At 49.1% G+C, this 21,652-nt stretch overlaps 1 protein-coding gene and 1 long non-coding RNA gene across 2 annotated transcripts in view; one reads left to right on the top strand and one right to left on the bottom strand.

Moving 5' to 3' along the window:
* LOC116524721 overlaps window positions 1-17,378 on the bottom strand; it is a 76,986-nt gene extending 59,608 nt beyond the window's left edge. The window contains exon 1 of the long non-coding RNA XR_004257458.1: window positions 17,234-17,378. This is a non-coding gene — a long non-coding RNA (uncharacterized LOC116524721). The remainder of the gene's footprint in view (window positions 1-17,233) is intronic.
* Window positions 17,379-17,780: 402 nt separating this feature from the next.
* Window positions 17,781-21,652, top strand: part of SHB (SH2 domain containing adaptor protein B) — a 149,958-nt gene continuing 146,086 nt past the window's right edge. Inside the window, exon 1 of the mRNA XM_032240123.1 lies at window positions 17,781-18,919. Coding sequence (XP_032096014.1) covers window positions 18,203-18,919 — 717 coding nt within the window. The 5' untranslated portion in view covers window positions 17,781-18,202. The remainder of the gene's footprint in view (window positions 18,920-21,652) is intronic.

Here is a 21,652-nt window from a genome sequence, read left to right as displayed (position 1 = left end):
GCCTCCCTGTTTGAGCCATTGGTCCACCAGCTCCCAAGGACTCTTGAGCACCAGTCGAAAGCAATAAGCCTGGGGATAAGGATGCAGAGATGTCAGATGCAGTCCATGGCGGGAAGTTACAGCCAATAAAGGCCAGTCAAAATGCTCACCAAAAATTTAAAAATAATTTGAGGTTCAAATTATGCTGTGCCAAGAACTTCAAGAATTAAGAAATGGTGGCCGGGCATGGTGGCTCATGCCTGTAATCCCAACACTTCGGGAGGCCAAGGCAAGCAGATCACGAGGTCAGGAGTTCGAGACCAGCCTGACCAACATGGTGAAATCCCGCCTCTACTAAAAATACAAAAATTAGCTGGGCATGGTGGCACGTGACTGTAATCCCAGCTCATCAGGAGGCTGAGGCTGGAGAGTAGCTTGAACCCAGGAGGCGGAGGTTGCAGTGAGCCAAGATCGCACCACTGTACTCCAGCCTGGGTGACAGAGTAAGACTCCATCTCAAAAAAAATAAAAATAAAAAAAGAATTAAGAAATGGTGTAAAATGGTGGGGAGGCCAAAAAAAAAAAAGGAATTAAGAAATGGTGTAAATGGCTGGGGAGATCCCTGGAGAGAAAAAGAATCAAATTGGTCTTCGAGAGACAGAAAGTCTTTTTAAAACAGAAGAAAGGACAAATAGCATTCTGGAAGAAAACAAAAGCCGTAAGAAGCAATAACTAACAGCCTGGGCAACATGGGGAAACCCCATCTCTACCAAAGATACAAAAAATTAGCCAGGCGTGGTGGCGCAAACCTGTAGATGCAGCCACTTTGGGGGCTGAGGCAGGAGGATCACTTGAACCCCAGGAAGTCAAAGCTGCAGTGAGCCAAGATTGCACCACTGCACTGCAGCCTGGGTGACAAAGTGAGACCCAGTCCCAAAAAACAAAAAAAAAGTGAAAAAAAAAAATAGATGCAATAACTAAGGTAGAATTATGGCTTAAATAATATTTTTAAGGAAAAGATCAAATGGAGATGAACTCTTTCATATTTTCTCCAGATGCTCAGCTTCCTTTGTTAGTTCTTTTTTGCAAAGCATGCACCACACTCTGACTCTGCGATGTTTACATGGTCTCCCTTCTGCTGTTCATTAAGACCCTCTTGGTTGCAAGTAACAGAAATCCAACTTAAATTAGCTAGGGCAAAAAAGAAATGTATAGATGGAAATAACTGAGGACATGGATAACACTGCATAAGGTACGCCTTCAAATCCAGGGTTGGCACAATAGGATCAGTGCACTCTCTCTTTCTCCCCTTTTTCAGCTCTGTTTTTTGCTCTGCTTTTTACCCTTTGGGGGCCTCATTCTCTCCTACTACAGCTGGGCTTCCTCTAAGAGTCAGGGATAATGGCTTCCAAGGTAACCAGTTTCACGTCCTTCCAGCTGTGACCCCAGGGGCAAGAAAATGTCTTCCCCAAGCCTTTCCTTGACTAGCACCCCTTCTCTGCTCTCCCCTGGATCACAGGAGCTAGAAGCCTGGGATCTACATGTCCCAGAATCTCTGTCTTCAGAGTCCTGCACTGAAAAACACCAATGAGAAGCACTTGCCAAGATCTAGAAGGTAGAAAGAAGGCAGAAGTCAGATTTTTGCTCCTCTGGCAATGTCAAACTTTGAGCTAAGGCAGACACAGCATTTTGCAACAGGTTCAAGGTATTTTCCTGAAAATCTCAGGCCTTGGGATTGGAGGCAGCTGAGATCATCCCTAGTAATTTTCTGAGTTCCTTCGAATTCCCTGTCTATGAGAGCTAATGACAAAACTATCGGCCTTCTTTGACCTTTGCTTGTCCAGACTGTCTTTTGTGTTTTGTTTGTCCAGATTTTGCAAGCACTTGATTGCCTTCATTCAATCCCTTTCCACATGGAAGGCCTAGAGTGGTTTCTGTTTGTGACCATACCCTAAGTGATTTATGCATGCACCCTTGTCCAGGAGTGGGGGTGGGGTGGGTTGAGGGAAGTTGGGGGTGGGGAGGATGTTAGGAGCCAAGTCAAGAGCAAATAGTCGAAGAAATGTTCAGGTAGGGGATGAGGTGAGACCGTGAAGCGTGCTGAGTGTCAGACAGTCAGACTTGATGTGCTGGGGAAAAAGGAAGCCAGGTGAATATGATGATAAGGGCCACATTTTAGGGCAACCCATGGTGGCATGTATGGGACAGATTAGGATGAGGGCAACAGAAAGGGGGCAGTAGCAATAGGTGTCCTAGAATGGGGAAATGGGAAAGTACAAAAAGGGTGCGTCTGACAGGTATGTTGGAAGAAAAAGTAGGATATTTTGGTTTATTGTATTTAAGTACTTAATAGCGGCTGCCATTTATGGAGTTATGATTAATTACGCATCAGGTGATCTGCTAGGTTCTTTATTTGTTATAATCCTGCAAGGCCAAAACCATCTATATTTATAAAGAAGAAAACCAGGTTCTAGGAATATTCATTGACAGGCTCAATCAGCCAGGGACGTGAGCCAGAACTTGAGCTCTCCTCTGCTGCCCTTCACAGCCTACATTCATCCCACCCAACTGGGCTACTTTTCTTTCCACTCTGAGCCTTTTTCTTTTTTTTTCGAGACAGAGTCTCACCCTGTCACCAGGCTGGAGTGCAGTGGCACAATCTTAGCTAACTGCAACCTCTGCCTCCTGGGTTCAAGTCATTTTCCTGCCTTAGCCTCTGGAGTAGCTGGGATTATAGGCACTTCCCACCTAATATTTGCACTTTTAGTAGAGACACAGTTTCACCATGTTGGCCAGGCTGGTCTCGATCTCATGACCTCATTATCCCCCGCCTCAGCCTCCCAAACTGCTGGGATTTCAGGTGTGAGCCACGGCACCCTGCCTGGCTCCAGGCCTTTTAACAGCATAAAGGGCCACTCTCGATTCTCACCTGGTAAGAGACAGATAATCAAAAGAGCAGAGCCTCTGTCCACCTGACATGAAGCTCTAAGAGGAAATGACCAAACAAATCCAAACTGATGGATATTCTGTGAAACAACCGGCCTGGTCTCTTTAAAAAACATCAGTGTTATAAAAGACCAAAAACCAAAAAAGACTGAAATACTCTTTGAGATGTAAAGAGACTCAAGAGACTTAACAAGTAAATGCAGTAAGTGATCCTGGATTGAATCCTGAATCAAAAAGAAAAACTATAAGAAACATTTTGTAAACAATTGGGAAAATAAACCAGGTATCCGTTAAATGGTAATGTATTAATGTGAAACTTCCCAAGTGTAATCATGGTATTATGGCTCTGTGGGAAAATGCCCTTGTTCTTTGGAGATAAACTGAACAAGGAGATAAACTGAAATATTTAGAAGTAAATCAACACAATGTTTCCAAGTAATTCTCAGATGGATTAGCAAAATTAGGTAGGTAGGTAGGTAAGGTAGGTAGAGAGAGAATGCAGATGTGGCAAAATGCTAACAATTAAAGGGTTGGGGGGTTTTCTATACTGTGCTTGCAATGTTTCAGTAGTCTAAAATTTTTCAAAATAAAAATTTGAGGGAAAAAACCTTAAATGTTTCCATTGTCCCACCCCTGCAAAATAGAAGAAAAGAGGAAGGCATTCAAGTTGAACACACCTGAGTTTACAGGGTCTGCCACTTCTTAGCCATGTGACCTCTGAGCTCTCAGCGGGAGGAGTGTTCAGTCACGCCAGCCCGCCATGCTTCTGTGGGGGCGATGATAGGCACGATTGGTGTGAAGCCGGGAGCTCAGTGTCCAGCAGTGTTCTCACTGTTTATATTTGTTCTCTTCCCTTCCTCCTTTCTAATCCCCACTTCATCTGCAGAATCCATTAAACTAGGCACTGAGGAAGATTAGCTCAGGATAAATAAGGACAACTAAGGACCCTGCAGGGCATACAATTGAGACCATGTGACGCCCCTGTGGGGACACTGACCACAGCCTGCCCGCCTACCTATAAGGCAGGCTGGCCGACCCTCTGAACATCAGACTTTTGGCTGGGGACATTGACCAGCCAAAAGTCAGAAATGCCTCCATCCCAGAGTTTGTCACCCATAACTTGCTGGTTCATGTCACAGATGAGAACTCAGACATTAACCAGAGTTTCTCAAAGTGGGATCCTTGGCCCATGGGCAACAGAATCAGCCGTGGCTCATGTGAAAACACAGATTCCTGAGCCCCACTCAGCTCTGTTGAGTCGGCTTCCCTGGAGTGGCTGTGGCAGCATCCATGCTAACACTGATGGCTAGGTGGCTCCGAGACACACTCAAGTCTGAGTGCCCCTGACCTGCACTGTGGCTGTGGGAGATGTGCTACCTTATTGCAAAACTGGTCAACTGGAGGAGTGAATTCCTGTGGTGAATGCCTAATAATAACATGCAAAGCCTATATTCACCACAAAAATGTCTGTCAATAGGAGCAAACAGAAATACAAATTGACTTGTACATAAAGATAAAAGCAGGCCGGGCGTGGTGGCTCATGCCTATAATCCCAGGACTTTGGGAGGCCGAGGCAGGTGGATCACCTGAGGTCAAGAGTTTGAGACCAGCCTGGCCAACATGGTGAAACCCTGTCTCTACTAAAAATACAAAAATTAGCTGGGCATGGTGGCAGGCACCTATAATCCCAGCTACTCAGGAGGATTAGGCAGGAGAATCACTTGAACCCAGGAGGCAGAGATAACAGTGGGCTAAGATCATGCCACTGCACTCCAGCCTGGGCAATAAGAGCCAAACTCCATCCACCCGCCTACCTTCCGCCCACCAAAAAAAAAAAAGATAAAATGGGAGGCTTAGGAAGAAAGCAGTGCTTCTCTCTGTCCTGTACCAGTTCCTGACTCTAACTGTGCAAATGAGACACTGCCCAGCCTTGGACTGAGGAGGTCCATAGTCTAGAGCCCCCAAACCATCATTGTCTGCACCTTAAGACTGAAAGGATCAGAGTGTGCTCTAAGGCCTGGGCAGAAGGAGCCCCTCCACCCACCAGGACTCTGGAAAACTGCAATAACCAACAGTTCTCTCCTCTGGACATTTGCAATATGCAGGGATTCTATCTTGTAAACCCTAAGAGATCCAGAAATCCTAATGATGAGATGCTCACTTAGATTCTGCTCCGAATCTGCTAGTGCCTCTCTGCACTGTGCCCAGCAGCCTCAGAGGACTCTCTGCGGGGATGGATGCTCTGTGGACGCCACTTAGGTGAAGGAAGATGACAGCAGTCATCTGGTTTCCCTGAGGGCCCTGCAAGAGCTTGTTAGTGGATATTTGGTTTGGAGTGTTACTGAGCTCCCTCCTCTCTCTTCCAGCCCAGGAGATCAGACCATTCGGCCAGGAACATTCCCTTCCAGTCCTGAGAATCCTCCATGCCAAACTAGCTCCTGCTCAGGGCAGGCATCTCCCCACAGGGTCTGGGTTATTTTAGGAGACTTGATATCCTGCACTCAGCCCTAGGGAGGAGAAGAAAAGGACCCATAATTGGGCGGTATCCACCCCCATTCCCAGGCTGAGAAAGATGACAGACGGCCATTTGCAACTTTAACTCTTTCTTGTCTCTGGCAAAGACCAATACATCCCACTTAGCAAAGCCTCAGATGGCAGCTCGGTAACCATTTCAATTCGAGGAAAAAAAAAAAATAACAAAGTGTAGTGGGAGGAAATTATGCATGGAAAGTGACTTTTACAAATTGCCTTTAAATATTACAGCCAAAGTGAGAGGCTGGGAATTGCATCAGAACATTTCTTGGTGTGGTTTACACTGAAGAAATCAACCACTTCCCCAACTGCAGGGCTTCAAGTAACATTTCATCTTTCCAGGAACACCAACGTTTAGTTTGAAAATAAGGAAAATTGGATTAAACTCTTCAGATGTTGGGTGTTTTCCTGGCACCCTAGCACATGAAATCATTCACAAGTAAACCCAGGTAAGTTTAATCTTGGTGGCTTCAATGTTTAATGCCTTTATGCCCTTTTTTTCCTTTTTCTTTTCTTTCATTTATTTATTTTTTTGAGACAGGGTCTCACTCTGTCACCCAGGTGAGGCTGGAGTGCAGTGGCACAATCATGGCCCACTGCAGCCTCGACTTCCTGGGTACAAGCAATCCTCCCACCCCAGCCTCCCAAGTAGCTGGGACCACAGGGGCATGCCACCATGCCTAGCTAATATTTTATTTTATATATTTTGTAGAGATGGGGTTTGCCATGCCTAAGACCACCTCGGCTGGTCTCGAACTCCTGGGCTCAAGCGATCCAGTCACCTTCTCCCAAAATGCCAGGATTATAGGCATGAGCCACAGTGCCCAGCCTGTATCTTTTGTTTCAATTGTTGGAGACAGTGTGCAAAGACTAGGTCCAACAGCTGGGTGGATCTAACATCTGGAGTGCTTTGCGCAGAGAGGATGCTCTGCAGGAGGATGTGGGAGGGAGGGAGAGATGGACACAGCCAGCAGGAGGAGAGTCTGCAGTGATTCTACAAAGATAAAGGTACCCTTTTGCACTCAGTGGTGTGGTTTAGGGCCAGAGGCAATAACTCAGATTTAAGAACTGTGACTTGGTGGATGTCTATTGGATTCAATCCCACAAATAGTCACTGGGGCTAGTACTTGGCAGGCACTGAGCAAATCCCAGGGTGGACAGAGTGAATAATGCACAGCCCCTGCTGCCTGCCCTCCAGGCCTCTCTGAAGGAAAGGAAAACCACACGTCCTGGACACCTGGTAATCCCAAAACTTAATGCCCCATAGAAGAAAATCTACAGGTGCTGGTGGGAACATAGTATTTAAGTTCTCCTCAGTTGCAGAAAAACATTGCTGTGTTCTTGATCACCACTTGCTTTTCTTTTCTTCTGTTGTGTTGAGACAGAGTTTTGCTCTGTTGGCAGGCTGGAGTGCAGTGGCACTATTTCGGCTCACTGTAACCTCTGCCTCCCAGGTCCAAGTGAACCTCCTGCCTCAGCCTCCCAAGCAGCTGGGACTATAGGCATGTGCCACCAGGTCTGGCTAATTTTTTGTATTTTTTAGTGGAGATGAGGTTTCACCGTGTTAGCCAAGATGGTCTTGAACTCTTGACCTCATGATCTATCCACCTCGGGGTCCCGAAGTACTGGGATTACAGGCGTGAGCCATCATGCCCAGCTTGATCACCAAAGCAAAGCAAGCACAGCCTTCCTGCTCCACTCTGACACCTGCCGCCTCCAGTCTGCCCCAGTTCTGGCCTGATCTGAAGCAGAAGCTCCTAGCAGAAGCAAGGCCTGACCACCCACCCAGCCCTGCAGATATCCCCAAGGCCTGATTCTCTCTGCTGCCAGCCTCCTTAGAACCTGGGGCTTCCTTGGCACCTGGCTGCCCTGTGATGCCCTCTGGCCAGGCCTGATTTCTTTTCTCCCCATATTCACTTCCTCCTTGCCTAAAAGCTCCACAGTTCTTTCTGCCAGGCCCTCAGGCTGTGTGACCCAGACCTTTCTGCCCCTACATGCCCCTGTGTATTTCTGGCTCTTACTGGCCTAACTTGACCTATTGCCAATAAGCCCCAGGTTCCAACGGTGGCCTTCAAGACGGTTATCAGTCTGACATTTGGGACTGAAAAAGCCACTGCCCTCAGTGGATTTGCAGCCTTCATAATTTATGCTGCACTTGCCAGATGGAAGGCAGTTTGATGATCAAGCTGCATTGCTGCAAAGCAATTCAACTCATTTGCTCTCCTAGCATCCACCTGTAGATCAGGCCTCTGTGTACACAGTCCCTTGAGTAAGGTCATTAGAGAAATGACCAGTCTGGAATATGTATATTTTCTCTGGTGATCTTACTCAAGGGGTAAGTAATACTTGGATTTCAGGTAAATAAATATAATATTTAGCTATAAGTATGTCCCAAGTATTGCATGGATGTCCTTTGTTGTTGCTGTTTTTGAGACAGGGTCTCTCTCTGTCACCCAAGCTGAAGTGCAGTGACACAATCATGTCTCACTGCAGCCTCAACCTTCCAGGCTCAAGTGATCCTCTCACCTCAGCCTCTTGAGTACTAGGACTACAGGCTTGCACAGCCATGCCCGGCTAATTTTGTTTATTATTTTTTTTAATCTTTTTTTGAGATGGAGTCTTGCTCTGTCGTCACCCAGGCTAGAGTGCAGTGGTGCGATCTCAGTTCACTGCAACCTCCACCTCTGGGTTCAAGCGATTCTCCTGCCTCAGTCTCCCGAGTAGCTGGGGTTCCAGGCACCCACCACCATGCCTAGCTAATTTTTGTGTTTTTAGTAAAGATGGGATTTCACCATGTTAGACAGGCTGGTCTCTAATTCCTGACCTCAAGCAATCTGCTGGCCTCAGCCTCCCAAAGTGCCGAAATTACAGGCATGAGCCACCGTGCCCATCCTAATTTTGTTTATTTTTTGTAGAGATGGGGTCTTACCATGTTGCCCAGGTTGGTCTCCAATTCCTGGGCTCAAGCAATCTTCCCTGCCTTGGCTCTCCAAAGTGCTAGGCATGAGCCGCCATACCCAGCCTGTTGTGTTTTTTCTAGATATGGCAGCCCTGTCCTAGGACACCTCTACTATCCTGAATGGAAAACAATGATCTGCCAGCTCTCATTTTACAAACAGGGAAACTGTAGCCCCAGAGGTCACAGAGGAAGTCAGATAAGAACTCAGGGGTCCTGGCCCCAGACTGGAACTCTTTGCTTCCATTACACTTAACTTTGCTAAAGGCATATACCCTCCTCTTGCTAGAAGGTGACTGTCAGTTGTCTGGAAGTGATTTCAAAGGGGTCACTGAGGTCATGACTTGTGACCTCTCTGCTCCACCTCCATTCTCACCTCCACCCCCCTTTCTATTGCTGCAGGTATCACAGAGGCTGTCTTGGGTTATGGCCATTCTGGTGCCATATCATTAATGGCCACCATAGGGAGGAAGTGGGCTGTAAGTGGCAGGGCCAGAGACAGCTGTGAGTGAGAGCTCATAATTGGGTAACACAAGGACAAGTGGGATTTGAAACAGGCAAACACCAGGCAAAGCATGTTGGGAGAGGCCCACTTAATTCACAGAGACACTTGGAATTAGCTGTAAATTCTCTGGGAAGAGATCAAGGCAGCGGCATAAACAGCTCAATTAAACTGTCAGCTCAATGCTCAGTGCTCAGTAATGGTCAAAACACAGACTTTAATCTAGATATAGAGGATTATTTCTCGACCCATAATGAGATTCCTAAGATTAGTTGTACCTGATGTGGAGAGAACAACATCTGGCTCGGTGACACTGGGGACAGACTTGCATGTCAGCAGGACTGGGATTTGTGTGGAAGGGGCTAACTGGATGCCACAACCTTCCTGAAGCCCCCTCCCGATGCCAGGAAGGCAGGGATGAGTCATGTTCTGCTTCCTCCATTTAAGCGATCTGGGAACAGAACCCCAGAATGCACGTGCTTCAAAGTACAAGTCAAAACAGTATGGCTCTGGCATAAAAACAGACACATAGACCAATGGAAAGAATAGAGCGCAGAAATAAACCCAAGTATATATGATTAACTAATTTTCGACATAGGCACCAAGAACACACAATGGGGAAAGGACAGTCTTTTCAATAAATGATGTTGAGAAAATTGGATTTTCACATGGAAAATAGTAAAATTAGACCCTTACCTTACACCAGACACAAAAATCAACTCAAAATAAATCGAAGACCTAAATGAAAGACCCAAAGCTGTAAAACTCCTAGAAGAAAACCCAAAAGAAAAACTCCTTGACACTGTCCTTGGCAATGATTTTTTTTTTTTTTTTTTTGATATCACACCAAAAAGCGTAGGCAATGAAGGCAAAAATAAACAAGTGGAACTACATCAAATTAAAAAGTTTCTGCATAACAAAAAAAAAAACAAAATGAAATGGCAGCCTACAGATTGGGAGAAAACATTTGCAAACCATGTATCTGATAAGGGATTAATAATTAAAAGATGCAAGATACAGCTGGGCAAGGTGGCTCAAGCCTGTAATCCCAGCACTTTGAGAGCCCAAGGCGGGCGGATCACGAGGTCAAGAGATCGAGACCATCCTGGCCAACATGATGAAACCCCGTCTCTACTGAAAATACAAAAATTAGCTGGGCGTGGTGGCGTGCGCCTGTAGTCTCAGCTACTCGGGAGGCTGAGGCAGGAGAATTGCTTGAACCCAGGAGGCGGAGGTTGCAGTGAGCCAAGATTGTGCCACTGCACTCCAGCCTGGCGACAGATGAGACTCTGTCTTAAAAAAAAAAAAAAAAAGGATGCAAGATACACAACTCAACAGCAAAAGCATTTTTTGTTTGCTTTTTGTTTTTTTAATTTTTAAATAACCCGGTTTAAAAATGGACAAAGGGCCGGGTACAGTGGCTCACGCCTGTAATCTCAGTACTTTGTGAGACAGAGGCAGGCGGATCACCTGAGGTCAGGAGTTTGAGACCAGCCTGGGCAGCATGGAGAAATCCTGTCTCTACTAAAAATTCAAAGATTAGCTGGGCATGGTGGTGGGTGCCTGTAATCCCAGATATTCGGGAGGCTGAGGCAGGAGAATTGCTTCAACTTGGGAGGCAGAGGTTGCAGTTAGCTTGAGATCACACCACTGCACCCCAGCCTGGGCAACAGAGTGAGACTCCATCTTAAAAAAAAAAAAAAAAAAAAAAAAAATTTAAAATTAAAATGGGCAAAGAACCTAAATGGACATTTCTCCAAAGAAGACATAAAAAATGGCTGATGTATATAGGAAAGGTGCTCAACATCACTAATCAACAGGGAAATGCAAATTAAAACCACAGTGAGATACCGCCTCCCACCTCTCAGGAGGGCTATTATCAAAGAGATAGGAGATACCAAGTGTGGGTGAGGGTGTGGAGAAATGGGAACCTTTGCACACTGTTGATGGGAATGTAAATTAGTGCAGCCATTATGGAAAATGGTATCAAAGTTCCTCAAAAAAATTAAAACTAGAATTGCCATATGACCCAGTAAGCTCTCTTCTGGGTATATACCCAAAGAAAATGAAATCAGCACCTCACAGAGAGGGTGAACTTCCATTGCAGCAAAATTCACAATAGCCAAGATACGGAATTAACCTAACATTCAGTTGCTGGATGAATGGATTAAAAAATTGTAGTGGATACTTCCTTTATTATGATGTGATTATTACATCTTACATGCCTGTATTAAAATATCTCATATATCCCATAAATACATACACTTACTATGTACCCATAAAATTTAAATATATACTGAGTGCAGTGGCTCATATCTGTAATCTCAGCACTTTGGGGAGGCCAAGGTGGACAGATCACTTGAGCCCGGGAGTTCAAAACCAGCCTAGGCAACATGGCAAGGCCCTGTCTCTACAAAAACCTTAAAAATTAGTCTGGCATGGTGGCACACAACTGTAGTCCCAGCTACTCAGGAGGCTGAGATGGGAGGATCACTTGAGCCTGGGAGGTTGTGGCTGCAGTGAGCCAAGATCACGCCACTGTACTCCAGCCTGGGCGACAGAGCGAGACCCTGCCAAAAATAAATAAATAAATAAAAACTAAAAAATAAAATTGTGTACACGCAATGGGACATTATTCAGCTTTCGAAAAGGTGATATTGCCATTTGTGATGACATGGATTAACCTGGAAGATATTCTACTAAGAATATCTTTTCTACTAGTAGAAAATATCTTTTCTACTAAGAATATCTTATTGAAATGTCAGATACAGAAAGACAAATACTGCCTGATCTCGCCTGTATATGGAAGCTGTTTTTAGAGAAAGTTGAATACATAGAAACAGAGAGCGGAATGGTGGTTACCTGAGGAGGGGAGAGGACAAGGTGGGAGAGAACGAGGAGATGTAGGTCAAAGGGTACAGATATGTAGAAAAAATAAGTCTACAGCTATAATACATAGCATGAGGATTCAAGCTAATAATATTGCACTGTATATTGGATATTTGCCAAGAGAGTAGATTTTAGGTGCTCTTACCACACACAAAAAGGTAACTATGTAAGATGATGTGTTAACTTGCTTAACTTGACTGTAGAAATTATTTTACTATGTATATGTATATGTATATGAAAAATGTTGTACATCTTACATAAATATTTTAAAATACAGTCAGTCTGGCATGCTCCTACCTCCAGGCCAAGGCTAGCAAGCTGAAGTGGACAGAGATGCCCAGCTGTTACCTTCTGTTCTTCCAACCTCTACTATCTCAATCACTTCCATCCACTCATTCATTCAACAAAGAGTTATCATGTGCCTGCTGAGTATGACTAGAGGCACTATTCTGGACACTGGAGATATGCAGTGAACAAAAGTGCAAAGATCTCTTCCCCACTGTGGGGCAAGACAGAATAAACAAGAAATATAAGTAAAATATACAGTAGGCGAAATGAGGATGAGCATTCTTGGGAAAATAAAACGAGAAGACGGATGGCAAGTGTTGAGTAGGGACTACAATTCTAGACACTGGGCCCAGGGGAGGCTTCATTGAGCATGTGACATTTAAATAAGGACCTGAAGGAAGTGAAGGGTGAGCCACGGGGATAGCTGAGGAAAAACACTCTAGGCAGAGGAGACAGCAGTGCAAAGGCCTCAAGGCACAAGTTGGCCTAGAGGCTTCAAGGAGCAGCAAAGAGGCATCCTGGCTGCAGCAGGAGAGAGAAGACAGTGTAAGAGGAGGTTAGGAATTTAAGGGGACCAAGTCATATAAGGCTTTATGGGCCACTGTAGGAATTTTCACATTTCCTCTTAGGAAAATGAGGATTCCAGGTGGGATTTGAAGAGAGGAAAGACATAATCAGACCCATTTTTAATAGGATCACTGGCTGCTGGGCTGAGATGGAAGCAGGGAAAATGGGTAAGAGACTCCCATGATAATCCAGGCAAGAGACGAAGGAGTCTTGGTCCAGGGTGGTAGCAGTGGAGGGGGTGAGAAGTGGCAAGGCTCTGCATATACTTTGCCAATGGGCTGGATGAAATAGCAATGAACTAAGGGGTCAAGGGTGACAGAGGTTTTTGCTTCAGAACTTTGCTGAGCTCTAATGACTCCAAAATCTACACCCCCAGCCCAGACTTGTGCCCTGACCCTCGCAGCTGTTTATACAGGTAGCTAATGCCAAGTCAACCACCTTCTCCTTCCTCCACTATTACCTTTCACTGGGAAGTGGTTGGTCACCACTCACTAAGTGCCCCAAAGGCAAAGACTTGAGAGTCAGGCAGAGTCTGTCCTCTAAAATGACTTAACACCCTTTCACTGCTTCGATATTATTTATTCATTCAACAAAAGTACTGAATGCCTTCTTGCATTACGTAACATCCTCTGCACCATTTTCTGGTTCTTTAACATTCTTTTAACTGCTCTGCCTACTTTCTGTCTCTCCCCATGAAATATATCGTCCACACTGCTTCCCAAATAATCTTTATAAAATGCAGAAAAGATTAGATAATCAATTTCTTTGCTCAAAGATCTTCACTGGCTCCCTATTGCCTACAAGATAAAAAATTCTCCAGTTTGATATTCAAAGCTCTTCCTGATGGGGTAGTCTATCTTTCTACCACTACCCACCATTCCATGCATTCACAGATTCTCAGCTACTCCCACTCTACTTGACAATTCACTATGGTCCAAGTGGTTTACTACATGTTCCTGCTTCTGTGCCTTTCATGACATTGCTCCCTCTGTCTAGAATTCTCTTGTCTACTACCATATCATAATGCTACTCACTCTTTAAGGCCCAGACCAGGTATCACCTCTACTAAGAACCCACTAAGATCGACCCCGCCTCATGATTAAAATCTCCCTTCACCATAGCCCCACAGCTCTTTGTACCTTGCTCTGTCTTGCACTTCTCTTGTCTTGCCTTGGATAATTATTGGGGACAGACTGGACTAAATCATCTCTGCATCCCCTGGGGCCTGGCACACAGACAGGGGATTGACATTAACATTCAATGGACTGAACTGAATAATGTTACCTAAAATAAGTAGAGTCTGTTGGGTTGGTGGCACTATTTTTCTAGACCTGTACCAATGGCATAGGCTTCCTCCATATAGAAGGAAGTGTAGACAAAGGAGATACCAGGCCCCTGGCAGCTTGGGGAGCTCTTGGCCTAAAGGGAGAAGCTGAGATAGAACAGAAACAGGACCATACTCAACACTTCCAATAAGAAAACTAGGGTGGGACTGGGGAGGACATGAAAAGCAAAAACTCCAAAAAAAAAAAAAAAAAAAAAAAAAAAAAAGATGGGCACAGTTTACTGCATCAGATAATGTTGAGTTTGTGATGTCAAGAGACTGAGGACCAATCCACTGGTCCCAGCATGCCCTCTGTAAAATGGAGTGGCTGGATCTTTGAAAGGAGAGTCCATCCAGCTCTTACTTCCTATAGTGCTCTAATACTTCTACAATTGTTTGTCTTCCTAAACCATTTGACATCGTCCTTAGGAAGGTTTTTCTATTCCCTTCAGAATGATTATTTCAGACTCTGAGTCGTGGATGGTTGTCTCTACAAGCTCCCAAAGGAAAACACCCATGTGGTTTTTGCCTGCTTGAGGTAAATACCACCTTAGGCCAGCCAACCCATCTGTAAACCAGGAATAACACCAGATTGCAGCGATGTTGAGGAGGGTTAATTATATACAGGGTGTCTAAGGGTTGAGCAGATACACAAGTGCTCTGGAAGTTCTTGGCATAATACCATAGCATTACAATAATTCTGGCTAGCAAATTATACCCCAGCAGAGGTATCACATGAGAAAGTGGATCCAACCCTATGGCCTGCTAAAAGTGACATGGAAAAAATAAGATATGAAATATAACTTCTCTTCTTGAACCTTTGAAAAAGGCAGAGTTAACTCTTCCATGTGCAAGGCATATGCAGGTAGCAAGCTTCCAGATTCTGGAGAAGACTTTCTTGTCTCAGGTGGCCTGGCCTATTGCCAGGATCTAAGCACAGAAGTAGAAATAGGAAGGAAGAGAGCTGGGGAGGATTTGTGGTTGGATGAAAGGTGGGGTGTAAGACAGGGATGTCCTTCCTTTTCACGTTCTCTCTTTCTCTCTTTTCTTTCCTTCCCTTTCTTTCTCTCTCTCTCTCTTTCTGTCATTTCGCTCTGTTGCCGAGGCTGGAGTGCAGTGGCACAATCTCAGCTCACTGAAACCTCCGCCTCCTGGATTCAAGCAATTTTTCTGCCTCAACCTCCCAAGTAGCTGGGACTACAGGTGCATACCACCATGCCCAGCTAGTTTTTTTGTATTTTTAGTAGAGATAGGGTTTCACCATATTGGCCAGGATGGTCTTGAACTCCTGACCTTGTGATCCACCCACCTCGGCTTCCCAAAGTGCTGGGATTACAGGAGTGAGCCACCGTGCCCAGCCACCTTTCAGGTTTTCTACGGGGGCCTGCTTATATGCAAGATAATTAAGTGCCAATGTGGCAGAGGAACAATTTAAAGAGTAACAGAGGTATTTAAGTCTAAGGATATCCAAAATGAACATCCTAGCCAGGTTAACTTCTGGGCTAACCTCTCTGCATGCACCAGACACATCACACACACACACACACACACACACACACACACACACACACACATCCCCCTTAGATTATGTCCTGTGAAATGCTAAGTAAATAGATCTCAGGCAATAAAGAGGCTGTGTAGTTGGTGATAGCATCTGTGACTGTGGGATGTCACACCGTGGGTTTGGAAAATTCGATTGGCCATAGAGGATGACAACATTGTGTGACCAAGGAGGGAAAGGGTAAATAGCTAGATTCTGGAAGAACAAATTTGAAGTCAATTCCACTTTACCACCGTGTGTGGCTGAGCAGATAGAGGTAAGGCTTCACAATAAGACTGACTTGGAGTACTGCTTCTATCACTACTGCGCTGTGGCCTCAGGCATGAGTCTGGGTGGGTTAGAGAGGAAGCAGTAACAGCTCTCAGGCCTTCCCAGTCCAAATGTCTCAGACTGAAAGTTGGCCTTCACTTCCAGCAGGGCCAGAACTATAATCTGACCAAAAGAGCCCCTGGCCTTGCTGTCTGCCCTCACAGGTCCCACTGTTACTACAGGATACAGGAAAAATAGACTCCCCCAAAGCACATCTAGAATAGGTGGACACCAAATGCAGACTATTGATTTCGGCTATTGTTTTAGTAAATAAATATTCTTAAGAGAATTTCTTAGCTCTCAGGTACTCACACCTCAGGGTTAAGCCACAGTTTGGGGCTTGCCAAGACAAACTCAAAGTAACACCAGACCTCGTGGGCAGCTACTTCATTTTCAGGCAGCATTTCCCTTTCAACAAGGAACATGCCGCCTCCCCTCGGTGCAGACCCCAGGAAAAGTTACACTGAGCAAATCGTACTGCTCCTTGGGCCTGTTTCCTCAATTTTGGCTAATAATCAAAGGAGGATCAGAAATCGCAAAGAAAAAACTCTTGGAAATGACATATTTATGGTGCCACCCAACTCAGGAGCTGGCATCCAAGGGTACCTGTCTGACTTTCCTCTAGGCTTCAGTTTCTCCATGTAAAATGAGGTCCTGTTTGTTTGTTTGTTTTTGTTTTTTTCTTTTTAGATGGAGTCTCACTCTGTCGCCCAGGTTGTAGTGCAGTGGCAAGATCTCGGCTCACTGCAACCTTCACCTTCCGGGTTCAAGCAATTCTTTGCCTCAGCCTCCCGAGTAGCTGGGATTACAGGCGCCCGCCACCATGCCCGGGTAATTTTTGTATTTTTAGTAGAGACGGGGTTTCACCATCTTGGCCAGGCTGATCTTGAACTCCTGACCTCGTGATCCACCTGCCTTGGCCTCCCAAAGTGCTGGGATTGCACCGCGCATGTCCGAGGTCCTGTATTAAATGAAACACTGCTAGCTCCCACAACATAAGGCATTAAACGTTCCCACAACTTGCTCCGCCAGGCTGGCAGTGAACAGGGCTAAAGCCTCGACTTCCTCAGAGGTGAAAAGGTAGGCAAACATTCCGACCCCCCCAGCCTTGCTCTCGGATTGGTGCTGGGCCCGGCTCCCACCGCCTATCCCGGCCGCATCAGTCATCTGGACTGCTAATACACTCATTAGCATAAAGATTCCTTCGAAGACCTGGCTCACGGGGCTGAACCGGAGTCTGTCCCTTTAAGGAGAAGAGGGGACAGCCACTCTGTTCCCTAAGGGCACTCGGCACTGCATTGCCTCCACACAGGCCACGCTGTAAACTAGAAAGGTTTCGTGTTAATCCACCCCCACCCCTCAACCCCAACAGGGGGATACCTGGAGTGAACAACGCGCGGGTCCCGCGGGACTGCGGACAGGTTTGGCCTCTGCGCGTGGCACACTCAGCCAGGCAACCTTTAACAGGAGGCGGCGGCAGGCTGCAGGCGAGGCGGAGCCGGCCGCACGGCGGGACCCCAGCGCCCTGGGGCAAGACCCTGGTACTGGCGCCGGGGCGGCCGCAGGAGGTGGCGCGTGCAGGAGCAGAGAGGTGCGCCCGCCCGGGACCCCGAGCGCGAGGGGGGCGGGGCTTGGGCCGCGGTCCCCGGCCACGCTCGCGGGGGTGGGCGGGGCTGGGTCTGCGGGGGCGGGCCGCGCGCGCGGGCTCCGGGAGGGCGGGGCGGCGGCGCTGGGCGGGCTCTGGCGGCCTGAGTGTCACACACGCGGCGGCTCGGGAGGCGGCGGCAGTGGCAGCGACAGGCGCCGCCGGGACGGGCACGGGCGCGCGGGCTCGGGCGGGCGCCGGCTGCCTCCCTCCGTCTCTCGCTGTCTCTCCCGGCCGCATTCTCCCCGGCTGTGGGGCCGAGCTCGCCCCAGCGCTCGCAGAAAGGAAGAAGGGAGCGAAGGACGCCAAGAAGTTCCCGCGGCAGCGGCGGATTCCGGTCAAGGCGGAGGCTGCGGCTCCGACGGGGCAGGAGAGCGCTCCACGGCGTCCGCGGCGGGGGCCGCTCGGACCTTCCGCTCTCTCCCGGGCGGTGGGCCGGGACCCCATGAGACGGGCCCACGAGGGGCGCGAGATCCCTAGCTCCGGCTGTGCTAAGCGGAGGGTGGTGCTGCAGCTGCCGGAGCCGGAGAGCGGCCGGCAGGAGGCGGCGGCCTCGAGAACTTGAACTTGGCGTCGGGAGCGGGCGCCCCGGACACCCACCGCTGGGGCCGGGGCGCCGAGGGACCTGGGTGGCAGCGCTGCCCCCCGAATGGCCGCGGCGGCGGGCCGGGCTACCGCGCCGCCGCCCTAGGCGGCCACTCGCCATGGCCAAGTGGCTGAACAAGTACTTCAGCTTGGGCAACAGCAAGACCAAGAGCCCCCCTCAGCCGCCGCGGCCAGACTACCGCGAGCAGCGGCGCCGGGGCGAGCGGCCCTCGCAGTCCCCCCAGGCCGTGCCGCAGGCCTCCTCCGCCGCCTCGGCGTCCTGCGGTCCGGCCACCGCCTCCTGCTTCTCGGCCTCTTCGGGCTCGCTGCCCGACGACAGCGGCAGCACCAGCGACCTCATCCGCGCCTACCGCGCGCAGAAGGAGCGCGACTTCGAGGACCCTTACAACGGGCCCGGCTCGTCGCTGCGCAAACTGCGCGCCATGTGCCGCTTGGACTACTGCGGCGGCGGCGGGGAGCCAGGCGGGGTCCAGCGCGCCTTCTCGGCCTCGTCCGCGTCGGGCGCTGCGGGCTGTTGCTGCGCCTCCTCGGGCGCGGGGGCCGCCGCGTCCTCGTCCTCGTCCTCCGGCTCCCCACACCTCTACCGCAGCAGCAGCGAGCGGAGGCCCGCCACGCCGGCCGAGGTGCGCTATATCTCCCCCAAGCACCGCCTCATCAAAGTGGAGAGCGCCGCGGGCGGCGGAGCCGGAGACCCTCTGGGGGGCGCCTGCGCGGGCGGCCGTACCTGGAGCCCGACGGCTTGCGGAGGCAAGAAACTGCTCAACAAGTGCGCCGCCTCAGCGGCGGAGGAGAGCGGGGCCGGCAAGAAGGACAAGGTAAGGTGCTCCTTGGCCTCTTCCTGAGGTTCCAGGGCCACCATGCGCCCGGGGAAACCGAGGCACCCACCGCTCTCGTATCGAGTCCCTACTTCAGCTTCGGTCTAGGACCCTGGGTCGGGGCTGGCGTGCTGCTTCCCGATTCCGCCCCCTCCCGCGCGCTTTCCCCGGGACAGGCGGCCTCCTGACCCCACCTCTTTCGCTGCTGCTCCCAGAACATCCCCTCTCTGAGCCCACTGCCCTAGCGAGAGCGCCCGGCCTAGCCTTGCCCCAGGAAAACGGACCCAGCCAGCCTTTCCGGCTGCCAAGGAGTAAAGTCAGAGTCAGAGCTGTCACGGACTTAAAAGAGCTTTGACTCCTGACTCCCTTACTCCAGTCCCCACCCTCCGCTCCCGCTCTAGTTGGGGAACTGAGATCCAGAGCAAGAAAGGAACTCGCCTAATATTACACAGCATTCTCGGTGGCAGATCCGGACCGGCTGTCTTCGGCGTGTGTATGTCAATCCCTCGAGGCCGCCCTGCCCAGTCCTGCCCCGCCCCACCGCCTGCTCCAGGATTCCAAATCCGGGCTGCCTGGTACCGGAGCTGCTCCGGGAACCTCCACGAGTGCTTTTCCGGTTGAAATGCGCTGCCTCCGAGAGCGCTCTTCACCGAACCCGTCAGTTCCTCCTGCCGCGTGAGGGGTCAGCCTATCAGGCCTGGCTGCAAGGAGACCCTACCCCTCCTATCCTCACCTGCTTCCTTCCTGAACTCACCTCTACCCCTTACGGTCCCAGGAAAACGGGGGGACTTTGTGACAGCCCCCTTCCTAACTTATCAGGCCATCTAGATCCCTCCCTTTGAAGCAGACGAGTTAATTACAGCCAGACTAGGCTCCCTCCTCCCCCTTCACACTCCTGTGAAGCCCTCCCTTCTCCCATAAAATAATACTTGTTCTGTCTACTTCTGGTGGAAGGCAGTGTTTTGATTAAATCTGAGGCCCGGTGGGAGAGCTCCTTCCTTCTCAGCGCCCTGGTGCGTGGCCGTTGTTCTCCCCACCTTCTTTCCCCAAAGGTAAACCTTTGCCCAGGCCTGGGCTGTGGGAGACTGATGAAGAGTCTGAGTTCCTTTTAGGACTGGATGTCCAGACAGGAGGGAGACAGGCTTTTACCTGCCAGCTGGTGCTTGGAAAGGGATCTTTTTGTTTGCCAGGAAAGAGGAGGAAGGGAATGTCCCTCCTCTAGTTTTTCTGCCTGGCCTTCTCTCCCCGAGGTCCCCAGAATATCCCCTCCCCTGCTTGATCTGCATTGAGCATTTCATGGAGGATCCCACCTCTCCCTGGAGGCAGTTTGGGGCACACCCTCGGAAGCTTGGACTCTGGGTTTCCTAAGCGTCCAGGATGCCACACCTAGATGACGAAGAGCTGGGAGCCAGGTGGCCACCCAGGAGCTGTCTTGGGAGATGGGGGCAGATTTCCCTGGGAGTCTCTAGGACCCTAGGTTTGTTTTGGATGAATGAAGGAAACACCAGATAGGCTCCGTGTAGTCTTATGCATGGCCCAGGCTTGGCTTGGTGCGGGCCCTGGGGAGAACTGGAGGTCTTGGATATGGAAGGCACGAAAGGGTCACAGCCAACTGCACTGGACTTTATGCATCCTTGTTACCCTGCAGCTATGCTGCAGGTGGGCAGATCTCCTTTCTCTCCCACTGCTAGTGGATCAAAACTTCAGTAAACATTTTTTCCCAATGGCAATTAAGACTCTTTCAAACACTGAGAAATGACTTGTTTTATAGCCAGGATGTCAAAATGTTTATGACTTGGCTTCTTTTCATCACCAGATATTTCTTACTGGTCTTCTCTGTGCCCTCCTCTGCTGGGTGCTGGAGCAGGGCCCCTCTGCAGTGAATGCTATGACAGGGGCCATAGTGGCGTGATGGCAATGAGTGCTGTGATGAGACCTTGTGTTACAGGGTTACAGGAGGGCTGAAGGGCAGGGGAGAGGTGATGGGGGGCTTGGAGGAGTGCACCTTAGAGGCAGGGCCGTTATTGTCAGGGAGGGGTGGTCAGCATGGTTGGCTGGAGAAGAGCCTTGTGCTTCAGGGAACTGCAGGTGAAGTCCCTTATGGCTGGATTGAGAGGTTAGAGTTGGGCAGGGCCTGGATCAGGGAGGACCTTGTAAGCTACGCACAGAGGGGGCCTGTGAAGGGATTTAGCTGCTATAGTGTTTTGATCAGATATGTTTTTTAGTAGATCTCTCTGGGCTGCTTTTCATTTACTAGGTTGTGACTGCAAGACCTTTGATCTTCTGAGAAGTTGTCCAGCTGTTCTTTCTATCCAGGAGGTAGGAAGCAGCCAGGGAGGGTCAGCAGAACGTTCTAGTGCAGTGATCCTCAAACTTTAATAGTGCACCTAGAGGGCTGGTTACAACAGATTGCTGGGGACTATCCTGTAGCAGCTGACTGAACATGCCTTGTGGGGGACCTGAGTGTTTGCATTCCAGCATTTCCCAGGTTGCGGGGGGGAAAATGGCTGAGGGTCCTGGGACCATGCTTGAAAAGCACTCTGGCAACATTGGCTTCTTAACTGTCCCTCTGGGTCTTCTGGTCAGGTTAGCTTTGGGATGCAGAGACTCTGGATCCCCTTGTTTCTGCCATTCTGTGTGTGGTTACCCCCTGATCCTGGGCCAGTACCCCTCCATCCCCACCTCATCAGGCAGTCAGGAAGCAGTTATTTTCACATTATTTCCAGCCAAACA

This window comes from Sapajus apella, unplaced genomic scaffold, assembly GCF_009761245.1.
Source record: "Sapajus apella isolate SASKATOON/1434 unplaced genomic scaffold, GSC_monkey_1.0 scaffold46, whole genome shotgun sequence".
Taxonomy (NCBI): domain Eukaryota; kingdom Metazoa; phylum Chordata; class Mammalia; order Primates; family Cebidae; genus Sapajus; species Sapajus apella.
The sequence above is the reverse complement of the archived record's forward strand: the minus strand, read 5'-3'. Positions and strand labels throughout refer to the sequence as shown.